Raw genomic sequence first — 16,431 nt, 5'->3', positions numbered from 1 at the left:
CGCGCTTCATTCATTTCAGTCTCTTTTCCCTGATCACTTGGTCCGAGCCAAGCGCTGGGGATGTCGCGGGGGACCAGTTGCTTAACACTCGTAGGAGAGGATGCCTAGGGAAGGAGACGGTGATGGAATGGTGAAATAAAAATAACTTCCCAGAGTGAGGAGAACTCCCAAGCCTCAAGAAACCCACCCGAGAGGCAACTTTTAGTTCCGTGGCCCTTTTGAGGAGGTGACATTTGAGCTCCGGGAGGTCAGGGGAGAGCGCAACATTTGGAGCGGTTGGCTACTGTGAAGGGGAGAAACGAAACCCCTGGTTGTGACTGGAGAGGCGGGAGAGATACCAGGTAGCAGTTCTTCAAAAACTAGAGTTTTGGTTTTTGTTTCGCTCGAATTTTAACAGGTAAAGTGACTTTATCCGTTCTACACTTAATGAACCCTTTGATGGTGGAGAATGGGCTGGCTTGTGTGGGGTGGGATGGGGTTCCTATCAAGATGAAAGCCCGGAGACCCGCTACACTCAGAAGTGGAGATCCAGCTCTGGGTGGAAGCATTACTTGAGGTTTCTCTCGCGCTGGCTTTCTGCGGGGACAGGGACTGGGTGGGCAGCTTGTCCCACTTCCCAGTTGCGCACACTTCCCAAATCCTCAGAGAAGTGACCTCTGGAAGGCGCTCTCTGGACGCACAGCAGAGAGAAGCTCCGGGTGACTTTAGACCGAAGGTTTAGTTGAACAGTAGTAGTTCATTGCTGAGGCACCGGGACAGAGAGCCCAGAGAATGTCGGTGAGGTTCTCAGCGTGCCCAGTTTTGTTTGTGGAGGGCTCCTGGTTAATGTAGGGTGGTGCAAAAAGGAGCCTGTAAATAATGGAGCAGCTCTCTTGGCTTGCTCAGGTTTCCCAAGGAACAAGGTGACAGTGTACCCAGGAAGACAGCTCATTTGCCTAATGGAGGTGGAATAAGGGCCCCCCAAGTTTCGATGGGGCCCAAAGCTGCTTACTTCTGTAAGAACCGGCAGGATTTGAGGGAAGGAAGGACCCTGAGTTCTAAACAGCACACGGTGGGAGTTTGTTTTTCTCCTCCCGGGTCAAATGACCTTCAGAAATCTGGGAAGTTTCTCCTGCTTTCCCTCCAGTCCCTGCCCTCCTGTGTGTGTGTGCCTTGCTGTCCCTTGTGAGGAAATACTGTTACTAGCACTGCCTGCTCCTCCCCTCCATGATCTCATGCCACCCTTGTAACCTCCAAATCAGGTGGTCACCTTTACCTGTCGCTGCTTGACCTCCCTCTGTCTGGGTTTGTCCATTTGTTTAGTGGGATAGCAACTGTTCCTAACGACAGGTGTTCATTTGTGGCCTGGAAGCCTGGAAGGGTCCCAAAGGGCTTATTAGAGGTTCACAAGATCAAACACATTTTCATAAGGATGCTAAGGTCCTATGGTGCCCTTTTAACCTGCATTCTCTCAATGACTGTAGTGACGTTTTCTTGAGTCCAAGTGTTCTGAAATATTAATAGGCCAACAAATTCAGCTGTCTTCTCTTGGGCAGATTAGAGGAATTTGCCAAACTCTTTCCTTCTCTCTCTCTCTCTCTCTCTCTCTCTCTCTCTCTCTCTCTCACACACACACACACACACACACACACACACACACATTACACGTTAGCTGTCTTCAGACACACCAGAAGAGGGCATTGGATCTCATTACAGATGGTTGTGAGCCACCATGTGGTTGCTGGGATTTGAACTCAGGAACTCTGGAAGAGCAGTCAGTGCTCTTAACCACTGAGCCATCTCTCCAGCCCATGCCAAACTCTTTTAATATGATGCCTCACTTCACTAACGTTCTGTCTCCTTCCCTCACCCTTTTCTTTATTATCTTCAGTTGAATTAGTGAATACCTGAGGTCTATTCTTTTCTGTTTTGTTTTCTAATGCAGTAAGTATCAATGGCATAGTAAACAGGAAAATCTTTGGCGTACTCGTCGTTATTCAGATGCCCCGGGACCATGAACGAGCGTGCACACAGGTGCTTTAAGGAGCTCCACCCTCGTCTGTGCTCGGCAGCATTTCATCTCTCCTGCTCCGCCGTCAGAGCAAAAAAGGATCTGGTTCTATTGCTCGTAAGCTCAGCCCTGGCTCCTGATAGCCAGTGATTCCTTCCTCGTTCCTAGATCCTATCTGCTTCTGACTCTTCCAGAAAGTGGTCCATTCCACTCCAGGCTCGATCTCATGTGCGATGTGCACTCCAGGTGGTTAGGCCCTGTTTGCACCTTGATCATGATGTTTGAATTTTGAAGCATCCGTGCCTTCATTTTGCCTTTGGTTAGAAATCTTGATCTTGGAAAGCAATGCTAAACCCTTTGTGCTTAAGAAAACCCCACCCCACCCCCTCTGTATTTAGAGAAGAAAAATTATCAGTAGGAATTTGCTGTTGAATGTCTATCAAGAAGGAGGAGGATTTTTGGTCATTGTTGCTTTATTTTTCCTTATAATAACATGGGGACAGCTAGAGAGGTTGAGAGTCTTTGGGGACAACTTTAGTAAAAAAAAAAAATAGTCCTTGTAAAAAGTTGCTCTAACTCTTAAAGCCACCTAAAGAAAGAGCATCGCAGGGAGTCATCCAGTTAAAGAAACCCACAAGGAGGCCTCCTGGGAAATATGACCAGTTCTCCTGTAAACTCAGTTCATCGTGTTTGGCATGGTACGGAGTAAGATAGGTTTATATGAACCAACTCAGAGGTTTCTGGGTTTGTAACTCCTTTTCAACTTTTCTTGGGACAAGGTTTCACTATGGAACTTGGTGTGTAGACCACACGGCTGGCTTCTTTCTGCACTGATCTTGCCTCTGCCTCTTAAGTGCTGGAATTCCAAGTGTGTGTGTCACCACGCCCAACTCTTGCTTGTGATCTGAAATACAAGAGAGAGCTTGCTGACTGAATTGTGAAGCCATTTCTCTGTCAGGCTGGCATTCCTTTGAAGCAGCGGGAGGGGACCCTCCTCCCAAATCCAATTATGAAAGAACTTGCCCCTGTTTGTGCAGGTGGAGGAAGCATTCTCAGAATTGCAGGTTCTCCCCCCCCCTCCCCTTCTTGGTATAGCAATTACGGTCTGAGACTTAGATACACTGAAATAAGTCTGGTGATATTTTGGCAATTTAAAGTCCCAGCTTGAGGAGAATAGAATCCATTGGAGTACTGAGTTCTTTCTTCCCTGTGGCTTGGTCTGGGCTGTTGGCCAGCAGTTAGTTAGTGTGGGGTGGGGGGCTTGGGAGGAGTAGGGAGAATGACCTTTGGGATCAAGTTGTCTCACACGTCATTAACACTAACACACCCTTGACCGTGATGGTGGCTACTTCTTAGTCCCCATCACTTCTCTGTCCCTTTTGTGTTAAGTATTTCCGCCTGCTTGTAGATTTGTGCATGGGGTTTTACCAGCAGAACAGGACAGAAACAGTTGGCGCGGTGTGGGTGTGTTTTTGCTACTTTGGGTGGTCAGTGCTTGTTCTTTAGGGGCTCATGAATTACGACATTATGAGCTAGTATAACAGCAGAAACGGCTCCTTTTACACACACACACACACACACACACACACACACACACACACACACACAGAGTCAAAGCTGCTGTCAGTCAGAATTCTAACACTGCAAGGTCAATGATGTAGATATTTCCTGTTGTGAATGGAATGCTGTAGGAAGCTGGCCTGCAAAAAAAAACTGCCACAAAGTCACCAGTCTGGAAGCTTCCTGACAGGTAGAGCCAGCTCCCAAAATTGCTCTCTTTAAATAGCTGCTAAGAACCGCCTGGGGAGAGGATGGTCATTCGTTAGTTATTCAGCGTAATCAGGCATGGAGTTAAAGTACATCCAGGCAAGAAGAAGGGCATAGAGAGGTCTACACATTACTGACCTTGCTGGATCTTCTCACGCAGGGTTTGCTGTAGTGGAAATGATTGGTTTGTGTCAAAGTTCAGTCTCTTAAAGGCTGTGGGAGACTTCCAAACTGAGTGTACGAAGGAGGATCGAAAACTGAGTTGGAAACTGAGACGCCTATTTGCTTTGTGTGCTTATCCTTGTAGAGGCTCTCAACCTTCCCAGTGCTGTGACCCTTTAATAAAGTTCTTCATGTTGTGGTGACCCCCAACCGTGAGGTTGTTTTTGTCACTACTCCATAACTGTCAATTTGCTACTGTTAACGAATTGTAATGTAACGATCTGCTATTGAAAGGTATCTGACAGGCAACATATGTGACCCCTATGAAAGGGTCGTTCGACACCCCACCTCCACCCCCACAGGGTTTGCAACTCCAGGTTGAGAACCAACTGTTACAGAAGGAATAACCATGAGTCATCTTGGCACATTGTTTAGATTTGGAAGAAAATGTTTATATTAAAACACATGCATGAGTGACACTGAGGTCATGACCGCTCCTAGGCATGCTTGACGAGATGGTTTTTATTGTAGATAGGAAGGAGAACTCAGCCAGAGCTGTCTGGAAGGATCCAGAGCAGAGAGGGAAGGAAGTACATTAGACATGGCCAGCAGACTGAACCAGGCCATGAGAGGAGGGAAGGGTTGGGAAGGACAGAGAGAGGATGAGAAGAGAGAAGGAACGAGAGAGCATATGGCTGAGATAGCTGGGTGTTATAGGAATCAGAAGCAATGGAGGAGGGAGGGGGGAGAGGGAGGGGAAGGGAAGGAAGTGAAGCTGGAGAGGTTTAGGCTGGAGAGGTTTAGGCTGGGTGGTGGTGGTGGTAAGTGCAGCGAGCAGCTAGGACATTGAAACAGGTATTTGTGATACTGGGAGACCCTGGCAACCAGCATCTGCTTTGATATTTCAATAGGCACCTCAACTAACTATTTATCTGGAGTTTCTTTGGGATCTAACGATGCATAGCTAGAATCAAGATAATAAAACTACACAAACTTATAAAGCCCCAAATCAGAGACTGTAACTAGTTCCTTAAAGCTAGGCCAGGTTGCACGAGGCTATCAGCTTTTCCTTTTGTTTTTCTATAGGAATATCTGAGAGGCAGTGAAGTGAGGCAGTATTCTAGGATAACACGCTTTCTCTGGAAAGGCTAGTTGGTAATATTTAGGTTTGGCAGACCCTAAAGTCTCTATCGCTCAACTTTTTCGAATCAAGGCAGCCAATAGAATGTTGTATTCAATAATAGGCTGGCTGAGGTGGGGGGGGGCAGACTCTGGCTATAGGTTGTAGTTTCTTGAGCTGTATTTGTTTTACACTGCATGTGTGCACATGTTGTATGTGTACCCCTGGTGTCAATGTGGATGTTAGAGGCGGACAACACGTATTTTCCTGTATAGCTTTCTAACTCCTTTTTTGAGATGGTCTCTCATCTGTAGCTTGCCAATTTGTCTAGACTGGCTGACCAGTGCTCCTTGGGGTTGCTGGCTTATGCTGTGGTACTTAGCATTTACATGGATTCTGGGGATCTGAACTCAGGTCCTCATGCTTGTGTCACAAACACTTTACCCACTAAGCCATCATCACCTTAGCCCCTTACCCCATTCTATGGCAACTTTTGCTCATTCACTCATTTGCATATTGGATAAATACACTGGGTATCAACTCTATGGCAGACCAAGTTGTGATACCTAATTTATGGTACTCAACTGACCAAAACCACAAGGTTTCTTTTTCGAAGCATTTGGAGAATTTGAACACAGTGATGGCAGAGGATTAAACCTAGTGCCTTGTCCTTCTGAATGTAGACTCTTGTGCAGTAAGTAACCGATGTCGACAGAAGCCATCCCAGATTGAGGCTTCAGAGACTGACTCAGATAAGCTAGAAACTCTATAGCCTCATGGAGCTGATGGTCTTGGTATGGAGGTCACTGAGTTCTGCCAAGACTTGGGTCATTCACACAGAAGAGGAGTCTACTGTTGTGTGTCCTGACAATGAGAGCTTGGTCTTGCTGTCACATATAAGAGACATTCTGATGTTTCGGAGACATGTGGTGTGTGTGTGAGGACGCTGCTCTGGTACTTGCAGGGGAATAGCATTGGCTTTTGTGGCTATTTCCTTCTTGGCCTGAAGGGTTGGGGCCATTCCTCCACCTGGCTTAGCTACTTCTTGACCTTTTCTTGAGCTGGTTCTGACTGGATTCTGGTATCAGAAGCAATTTCCATCTCCTGGCATTTGGTTTCAGATTGCTAGTTCTCTGCTGAAGGATTGCTACATCAAGTCTCTTTGGTGAGCCTTGGGTGTGGGATACCAGGGTTTCACCAGCCTTCCCTTGTTTGACTTGTTGCCTGCAATTGGCATAATTTGTGTGTTTGGATACTCTACGTGTGTAAAATAAAGAGGTCGCAAGGTGTGATGTTGCACACCCCTCGTGCCAGCACTCAGGAGACGGAGGCAGAGAGACCTCTGTGAGTTCTACGCCAGCCAGAGCTACATAGTAAGACCTAGTCTCATAAAATAGAATAAAATAAGAGGAAACAAATAGAATTAGGTTGAAACTGGAAAGTTCTGAAAGGTTAAACATGAAGGTGCTTGTTGCTGATAGTTGGGTCCAGATGTTTGATGTGGTTTTTTAAAAAAAGGTTTATTTTTCAGTGTTTTGAGCTAAAGACCTTACATTTTCTTAAAATTTATCATCTTGTTAGCTTGTTAGGCTAGCACATGGTGCAGTTAAGTATGATCACAGCATCTCCAAATGTCGGAAATTCCATATCCTCAGTGGTTCTTTTCCTGGGCTCCACCGTCAGCTTCCTTTGTTCTTCAGCTCCCCCTCACCCAGCCATGTTTTCCCTCTGCGTGAATTCCACTACCTTCTCTACTCCCACTTCCTCAAAGATCTCTTCTTCCACTCTTATGATCCCTCGCCTCCCCTTAAGACCTACAAGCATTCACATCTAAATACACGTATAATTTTAAATATGAGAAAAAGCATTGCAGTGCTTGTCTTCCTGAGTTTGGCTTATTTTGTTTAACATAATGGCTTCTGGATCCATTTTAGAATATTTATTTTTAAAATTGTGTATTCTTTTATATACTTCCCTTTCTCTTATATGTAAACAATACATTTTAAACTACATAGGAACGAGTTTAAAGTAATGTTATATTTTTAGAAAAATGCTGTTTTTTTTTTTTCCCTGTGCTTTTCCCTGTCTTAGGCCTGGGCATGTCTGCAGTTGAGATGTAAGCAGAAGAGAGGCCCCATAAGATACATATGCACACTCATATGTATGCATATGTGTATATGCGCATGTACAGGTGTGTGCATGTGAACACACACTTTCTGTTATCTACCCTTTTGGTCTCTTGGCCAGACTTGCAGGACTCCTACCTTCCATTTGAGATACTCAAGAGAGTTGAGAGAAGGAGAGTTATTCCTCTTTCCTTCTTGGTGACCCGCGGTAACGAGGCATGCTCTTTCTCATCTATTCTTAGGAATGACCCTGAATCACAGAGGTGGTTGTCAGACCTGCTGGGATTGGCCTTTGTGTTCAGAAGACTGAACATGCGTACAAGATTAAGACTGTGTGGTGCTGCATGTCCATAATCCCAGCACTGGGGAGAATGAGGCAGGAGGATTGCCAGTTGAGTTACATAGGGAGACCCCAATGCAAGAACAAAACAAAAATAAATCATTGTGTGAAAAAGTGAACAAAGGAGCTGCTGAGTCAGGCAGATGGCTCAGTTGACCATGCAAGGGTGAAGACGTGGGTTTCCATCCCCAGAACACACATGAAAAGCCAGTGCATAGCCAATGCCTGCCACCTGTACTCCCTGTGCTCACAGAGGAGAGATGAGAGGCAGACACAGCACAATCCTCAGAAGCTTACAGGCCAACTAGCTGGGCGCACAGCAGGAAAACAGCAAAGTGACAGGTGGGGATCGAAACCCAAGGTGTCCTCTGATCTCCACACATGAGCTATGGTACACAGGCTCACAATCACACACAAGCATGCATGCACACAAGCACACATACATATACACAAGCACACACACAGACTACATGCATATACACACAAGCACACACATACAGGCAAGCACACATAGAAATTAGTGTACATACACACAAGCATGTACACATGCACACACAGATACTTGTACACACAAATACATACATGCACAAATTCATGTACATATATACACACAAACACATATAAGCACACATGTACACATTTAAGTATGTGTGTACACACACACAAGCATGTACACATGCATACACACATGCACACACAAACACATACATGCACAAATTCATGTACATACATACCCACAAACACACATAGGCACACATGTACACATTTAAGCATGTGTGTACGTACACACAAGCATGTACACATGCACACATCACAGCATCTCCAAATGCGTGTTATTATTCCATGTCCTCAGTCATATACACGGAATCAAGTCACAGATTCAGATTATTGTTACTGAATTGCCCTGCTTCAGGTTTCATGTCTGCTGTTTAGCCTCCCCAACCATTGTCCCTTCCTCGTTTCCTCCACAATCAGGATAGCAAATTTTACTTTGCAGAGAAGCTGTGAGAGGCGACTAAAATGCGTGTGTTATTAAAGTGTCAGAGTCCCATCTGATGACAAAGCGTGCTGTCAAAGGAGCATTTCTGAATGTTCGCACATGGCTGTATGTTCCCTGTGGAAGTGACGCTTGGGACTTCTTGCCTGAGCCTTCGTGACACTCCTGCCTGTTCAAGGTGTGGACCCCGTGTGGTAGAGAGGGAGTTGCTGTGAGGTAGGTAACCCCAGCTCTCAGGTTCCTTGTTCACCCTACTCAAGGTTGCCTGAGCATTGGGTGAGATTATCCATTTCTGTTAGTACAGTGCCTGGCACAGGAACACATTCCAAAAGGGTCAGATAGGGTTACTGTGAAGGGAGATGGGAAAACACTGTACAGTAGCTCATAAGAAACTTTGTTGAGAGCCAGGTGCTATGGGTACACACCGTTAGTCCCAGTGCTGGAGGAAGAGGCAGGCAGATCTCTTTGAGTTTGAGGATAACCTGGTCTACAGAGCAAGTTCCAGGACAGCCAGAGCTGCACAGAGAAACCTCGTCTTGAAAAAGAGAAGGAAGGAAGAAAGCTTAGGAATAAATAAAAATAGATGAACCGTTACAGGTTGCAGAAATGGGGTGGTGTGGAGAGGTGTTGTAAGAACATCACAGTTTAAAAGAGAGATGTTTCAGACAGGGCTCTATTTTCTTCCTCTCCATCCTTCTGTCCCTCCGCCTTCCCCCTTCCCTACCTTTCTTCCCGTGCTAGGGATTAGGGCTTTGCACATGGTGGGCAAGTGCCTCACCCCTGAGATATATTCCCAGCTTCCTCCTCCTCTTTCTCCTCCATTTTAAAATTATTTATTTTATGTATATGAGTACACTATAGCCATCTTCACACACAGCAGAGGAGGGTGTCTGATCCCATTACAGATGGTTGTGGTTGCTGGGAACTGAACTGAGGACCTCTGGAAGAGCAGTCAGTGCTCTTTAACCGTTGAGCCATCTCTCCAGCCCCCCAGCCTTTTTATTTGATTTTTTGAGACACATCTCACTAAATTGCCTGTGCACACCTTGGACATTTGATCCAACAGCCCCTGCCCCCTTAGTTATGGGGATGGTAGGCCCGAGTCACTTGTTCAGTTTCTTTACTGTGCAGTCACATCCTCAGCTGAAATAGAGCGTGTGTAAACCCTGGCTTTAGAAACCCATTTGATCTCACGCTTTCAGTGCCTTAGGAGCGCAGCCAGCCATGGTGCCTCATGCCTCTAATCCAAGCATTTGAAAGACTGAGACTGGGACGACTGTCACGTGTTCCAGGACAGCCTGGAGTAACGGTGAGTTCCGGGTCAGCCTGGGATGCGGAGGGAGACCCTGTCTCTAAAAACAAACCAGAAGGATACATTCAGTGTCTTCCATTTTGAAAAGTCCTTATAGAAGATAAAGTGAATGGACAGATGCAGTCTCAGACATCTTACGGGGCTATAGCTTGAACTCTGTTGCTGCTGGACTTTGGTGGGAAGGACGTGGCACTCCCCACCGCTTCATACCTTTCGTTTGCAGTGGAAGCATTTCTGTCAGGGCATGCATTTTTTTGATGTGCTCCAAGTAGAAATGAGGTTAATTCTTTTTGTTTCTTTGTGCCAAAGATGGAACCCAGGGTCCTTCCCTGCTACAAGAGTGCTCTCCTGCACCACTTTCCTATCCCTGGAAGTCAAAGCTCTTAATACACATGTAAGTGGACACCACTGTATAGAGTGGTGAGTTTAGCCAATTTTAAGCATGGTCTCTTGAACAAATTTTAAAATTCACATTAAAAATAACCAAAGAAGAAAAAAAATCAAACTGGTGGCTGGAGACAGGGCTCAGATCATGTAGAGGAGTCGTTCAGTTCCCAGCACTTACCGTGAGTACCTCACAACCGCTTGTGACTCCATGTCAGTCCCCTGACTTTACACCTCCAGCCTCTGCAGAAAAGCACTCGCATACACATACTATCCGCTCCTCACATGACCCCCCCAGACACAATTAAAAAAATATACCGTTAAAAGAGAGAATGATCAAATAAAATAAGCCTTGAGAAATAGGAAAAGGGTCTCAAATGATTCATGTTTTTCCCCCAATTCAAATTGTCCTAATAATTTTGAACCTCTGACTCCTATTTCTGGTGTCTTTCTCTTGAATAATTTTGAATAAAATACAACATACAAAGAAGTCTGGCTTTCCATTGAACTCCAGAAAAATTCTAATCAGAAAATAGAAAAAAAAAGAACCAATATGTATCAACATACTCAGCTGCTCACTGGTCCAGGGGAAATGCTAACCGGAGAGTGACTGTGCTTAGCACAAGTCAGGAAATTTTGTCCACCTTCTGTTCTCAACAGCTATGGTTGCTAGGATGAGCCCGCAAGTGTAAGATTGTTCTACCAGAAGCTCATGTTGAGGAGGAATCACTCATGGGCATTGCTAAGGTAGACTAGTACAGGGGTGGGAAACACCTCTGAAGTGGGAAGTTCATGTTTAATCATCACAGGTATTCAGGGAAGAGATGGGAAAGAAAGGCTTTGGGCCGACCCCTGAGGGGTGAGCTGATCCTTTGGTGTTGTAGAAAAGAATGCATGTTTGAGAGTGTCGGCTCTGTGTCCAAGAGGGGAATAGAATACAAAGAGGAGGGGTGCTTATTAAGGACATGTAAGCCCAGAAGAACCCGTATGAGGAGTCCGACGTGTACTGTGAGCATCTCTAATCCCAGCTCTTTTAAAGTGGTGGAGACAAAGAGACTCATAGGCCAGCTATGAGCAAAGCAGCAGGGAAACCTTACTTCAGACAAGGTAGAAGGTGAGGACCAACACCCAAGGTTGATCTCTGGCTTTCACATACGTGCCATAGCAGGCGTACTCATCACATACGTGCCTGCTACTCATCACATACGCAAATCCCACATGTAGTTAGTATATTTGTAAGGTGTATGTGCACACGTGCGTGCATGTCCGTGTGTGTGTGTGTGTGTGTGTGTGTGTGTGTGTGTGTGTGTGTGTGTATGTAGCCCTGGGTTCCATCTCTTGTATTGCAAACAGTGCTATCAATAAGAATAAACGGAGTGTTCTCCTATATGGAGGAAAAGCACCCACTGATGGAACACCTTGGACAGTAGCTCAGCAGCCAAAGTAAATTCCAGTGGCTGCCGGGCTTAGGGATGCTGTTGGCGAAGCTGGGCATGGCACGCCTGTGATCCTAGGGCTAAGGTGGAGATGGGAGGATCAATCACCCTGAACTGTGGGTATCTATGAATAATGTAACAGAAAGCTGTGGTCGGGGTCTTCACAGCTGCTGCAGATTCGAAGCTGAGGAGGAGTGCCTTTCAGAAATAAAGAGGGACAGCTGAACCGAGTAGTAAACTGAATTCTAGCAAGATAATGTCTTGGGGCCTGGCAGGAGGTTGGCATGGGTGCGTCTGGGGTTGGGTTTGTTTTCTCCCTGAGAACAATCCTTCCATATCTCTAGAAGTCTGGATCCTGAGAAAAAGTGCAACCATCTGGGTGTGAATGAAAGTAAAATTTCAGAAGATCTGGCTAACATTTAAAAAAAAAAAAACAACTCGAGAGTTCTCATTTTGTAGGTGTGGGATATGAGCAGTGTGACGATCCTGATTGAGTCAAGTACTAAACAAAGTCCTTCCTTACAGCTCCACCATTTTCCATGGTAGAAGTTATATCGGGGAGGGTTATACATAGATGTATAGCGGTTGCTGACTTGAGGCTCCAGAGTTGCGGTGTTTGCTTTGTGTTTTGCTAGGTAACCGGATGACCACACCTGTAGGTCAGAGGCTGAGTTTGAACTTGATCTTTGCTACAACCAATTTGGAAGAAAATTCAGGCGATACATATGTACTGCGTGGCCGCACGTCAGCCAGCGCAGCCCCATTGAAGTCCAAATGAGCATAATAATAAAGTGAGATGTCTTAAAGCATCAAGGGCTCAATAGGAAAACTCCAATCCTGTTATCTGGCACGGACATTTGCAAAAGATATTTATGATATCAATTGCAAGATGTCCCTTTAGGTCTGGGATCAAAACCTATCTGTACACTGATATCAGAAGTGCTTTTTAAATCATGAGAGAGAACAAATTATGGCGCAATTAGATTAGCAGGCATCAGACAAATAAAACTTACACAGTGGTAACCTCATCTGGTCAAAACTCTGGTCTTTTAAAGATCATACTAAATCTGACTGAAGTTACTTTAAGACTTAAAAATGCCCCAGTGTTTAAATTTCATTTTTCCTGAACTTATTTACCTTATTTACTTATTTGTTTACTCTGTGTGTGTGTGTGTGTGTGTGTGTGTGTGTGTGTTTCACATCCTCTGGCTTAGTAAAAGACGTTTTACCCAGTGAACAAGTTTTACAGTTTCTGAGCTACTCATGAAAAAAAATTATTAATATATATAATAAATAATGAAATATAGCTCATGAAAATACTTGTATTTTACTAATAAGAACTGAGAGATCATAACACACTGACTCTGTAGTAATTGCTGTGCTTGTAGCAAATGTTTGTAACACGAGTGCTCCCATAATACATTTGACAACTTAAGATTTATGTCCTATTCTAGAGTCATGGATATAGAAGTAAAAAAATTTAGGATTTTGAGCAAAAGTACCCAACCAGGCAGAGAGAGAGAACTCTTTTTTTTTTTTTTTTTTTTTTGTTGTTGATGTTAACTATGGAAAAACTGAGATATTTCTAACACCCTTGAAAGATGGATAATTAAACGCCAGCTTTACTGCCAACTGCTAAGATTGATTTTTGTGTGCCAATGACTTTACGGAGTGTTCTGAAACTATACCTTGCTAAAATTAGGTTAGATTGCTGAATTTTAAAGTGGCTATTTGGAGTGTTTGGCAAGGGAGAGTGGTGAGAAATACTTTCTATGGAGAGATGGAAAGAGTGATCATTTTCAGCAAAAGGGGCCTAACAACATCTGTAGCCTTCTCCCAGAAAACACTTCTTGAAATATAAGTATTTAACAGGTCTAGTTACAACACATACGTCATGCAGTAAGGGCAGAACAAGACCCTGGAAGGAATCAAATAATGAAATTTGGGTGGGAGGCCTGCTACACTATCAAGTAATGGGTCCTGGGATTGCCTGAGTGAAATGAAACCAGTACGAAGATACTCCCCCATGATGACCCAACACACGGCCAGTCTAATGCTGGGTACTTCCTCCTATGTTACATCGGTAGATCCACATGCCTACCCCATGTGTTGCACTCAGAGTAAAAACATTGTGGCATTTAAGATTTTTCTTGATTTTCTGGAAGGGCTAGTTATTGAGCCATGATGAAAGCTTCTGCAGACAGAATAAAGGCGTTCCCCATGATGTACCCCTGTACTCAGCACCATGCCTACAAGCTGCCGAGCTCCCCGCCAGTTAAATGCTTTCTTTTATAAGAGTTGCTGCGGTCCTGTGTGTGTGTGTGCGGGTGTGTGAGACAACTACTCAAAGGCTTGCGTTGGTGATCAGAAGGCCCTTTCACACCCTCCACACAGATTTGGAGACTACACTCGTCTGTCGGCAAGTATGAGTACAAGGTGGTGGAAAGTCCTCAGGCCGCGGCTGGGTTTGTGGTGTTGCAGCACTCTCTGCCACTTCCTAGCTCAGTCTTGACATCGTACCTGTCCATTGACAGAACCCATAACCTGCCTATACCTGCCGACTGTTTCTTTCTATTGGTTGTAACAGTTGTGGATACAAATGACTCTTCGCTAAGCAGCCTTGTATGGTCATGGCCTGGAACCTGGTTTTACTCAGGGAAAAAAAAAAAAAAAAGCAAACTCGAATCTCTTGATTTATTTTTGAGAAATGAATGTGCAGAGTAGTTTTTGTTGGTGTTCAGCTGCACAGGGTTGGATGGAGCACCCATCTGCTGTCTGTCATAGAGACTTGTCATCAAGCGTGTTACATCAAATTCCGTGCATTCTTCACTCATCCGGTGGCCCAGGGGTGATAAGGTTCATCCCAATAGTATTATGCTGGATGGAATGCAGGGTGCTGTGTGGAGAAGAGTGGCCTGCGTTATTGCCTGTGCAGTTAAAAATATTTAGATTTTATAGAGGAGGACCTGTTCGCTTGGGAATTGGGTCACACTCTAAAGAACCATGACTTTCGGTCTGCCTCGAATTCCCTCAGGCTACGCTTTTCTTGGATTGTTTCCAAAGTCAACCACTGATGCCTTCTGGAATTAGCACCTCCAGCCTCTTTGTCTCAAAGTAGATGTGTGCCATCCTGTCAGTCCAGACTAAAACATACCAAGCAAGGACTGATGGCTGTGTCCTCAGTGTTTCAGCAAGAAATATTTAAAGAATTGTCAGTGTTTATTTTAAAAATGATTAGGTTCTTACCTTTACTGTCAGCCTGAATCCCCCTATATAGCCTCAGGATTCTTGTGAATCTGGAGGGCCTCTCACTGAACCTGGATCAAGGTTGCTACACAGGAAGGCCTAGCAAGCCTCCCATTTATGCCCTTCTGGCCCCTAAACACTGTAATTAACGATGTACTTTCAGTCAACCCTGGCTTTATACATGCATGCTGGGGATTTGAACTCAGGTCCTCATGCTGGAGTATCAGGCACCACTATTAAGGCATCACTCTACTCTTCATGATAATCCTTTAGTTTAACATAAAAGCCTCTTCTTGATTAAACAGAACTAAGGGTTTCTAGCTTAGAAGAGGAACATGTCTCAAACATAGTGGGTGTTCCCACGAGCAGTGAAAATGTAAACCAATCTCAAACACAGAGCCTTGAGAGATGGTTTGGATTCTAAACTTTCATGTATGTTTGGTTTCCAAGATAGGTGATGTCCAAGGAGGGAGAAGGCCAACCTTCATATTTTGTTTCCTTATTAAACTGTGGGCATTGTCAACTAGGTAGAGTAGAACAGAACAAAAGGCGGGGAACAGCTACCACCTATGATTGACAGAAAAACAAGGTGCAGGGCATGGCACCCAGCAATGCCAGCTATGCACCAGAGCCTCTTCCTGGCATTTCTTTTCTCTACCTTGTTAAGTGACCGCACTCCTCAAAGTCAAGACCTCTTTTACTTGGAGAGACCAGGCCACTTCTATTTCTCGAAGGTTCTAGTATGTGGGAAAATGAGGTGTTTAAGGCTGTACATGTTGTAGCACACTTTAAAGCTTTTGCTTAACAGGTTGGGACATGCATCATGCACAAACTGCTGTGTAGTTTCCTTCTGCAAACCTTTTCGATGTATTTATAACAGCATATGGATCCAATGCACATGCCAGGAACTTGGACTGGTGGTTCGACACACACTTATAATGTGCAGGTATCAGAGTGTCTCTGGGTTTTAGCATCATTGGGATTTAATTATGAAAACATGGGTAATGCCACAGTTTTAACCCCCAGGAACTTTATGATATGAAGACAACCTAAAAGAGCTGCTTCTCATTTTGTGGATTTTTGCATGTATGCTGCCCCATCTGTATGTGTTCCTAGGGTCTGTATTTTGGAAAATGGTTTACAGAGGCTGTGTGGGATTGTGTCTTACTGGATTTAGCATAGCTCTATCGTCTAGACACCTACAGTAGATAAAATATCCAGAATTGGAGAATCTTCTATCTCCCTGGCTATAATTTTATTGTTAATAGTTGGATGATTTTGGCTAGATTATTTCATCTGTTACTGTTATGGGAAAGACTGCTTAGACAATAGAAAGTCATTATTAGCACCAAGCCTTTCTCAGCATAGGCATTTAAGCTCAAAAACAATGTTCTGGGTTGACACACTTCAGTTAACAAGAACAGTTATTCAGAAGCAGAACTACAGAAGCCAGAATGCAAGGTTAGTACACGTAGAGACATTCTCAGGACTATAGACTCTGATAGATTGGGCCTTTGTTTTCATTTTGGCTGCTGGTGCTATCTACGTGCT

General features: G+C 44.6%; 2 protein-coding genes across 5 annotated transcripts in view; both read left to right on the top strand.

Moving 5' to 3' along the window:
* Positions 1-9,734, top strand: part of Wdfy1 (WD repeat and FYVE domain containing 1) — a 93,054-nt gene extending 83,320 nt beyond the window's left edge. The window contains exons 14-15 of the transcript XR_015628562.1: positions 8,503-8,718; positions 9,705-9,734. The gene's annotated coding sequence lies outside the window, so the exon portion shown is untranslated. The remainder of the gene's footprint in view (positions 1-8,502; positions 8,719-9,704) is intronic.
* Ap1s3 (adaptor related protein complex 1 subunit sigma 3) overlaps positions 1-16,431 on the top strand; it is a 59,412-nt gene that overhangs the window by 349 nt on the left and 42,632 nt on the right. For 2 of the 4 annotated variants that reach the window (XR_015628795.1, XM_087567087.1), the window contains exons 1-2: positions 8,503-8,718; positions 9,705-9,811. The exons of the other annotated variants lie outside the window; for them this stretch is intronic. Coding sequence is in view for 1 of the 2 variants with exons in the window: in XM_087567087.1 (XP_087423213.1) it covers positions 9,737-9,811 (75 nt within the window). In the remaining variant the exon portion in view is untranslated. Of the gene's footprint in view, positions 1-8,502; positions 8,719-9,704; positions 9,812-16,431 lie in introns of those variants that run through there. 4 annotated transcript variants of the gene reach the window in all.

Source organism: Rattus norvegicus, chromosome 9 (genome assembly GCF_021556685.1).
Source record: "Rattus norvegicus strain SHRSP/BbbUtx chromosome 9, alternate assembly SHRSP_T2T, whole genome shotgun sequence".
NCBI classification, from domain to species: Eukaryota; Metazoa; Chordata; class Mammalia; order Rodentia; family Muridae; genus Rattus; species Rattus norvegicus.
The sequence above is the reverse complement of the archived record's forward strand: the minus strand, read 5'-3'. Positions and strand labels throughout refer to the sequence as shown.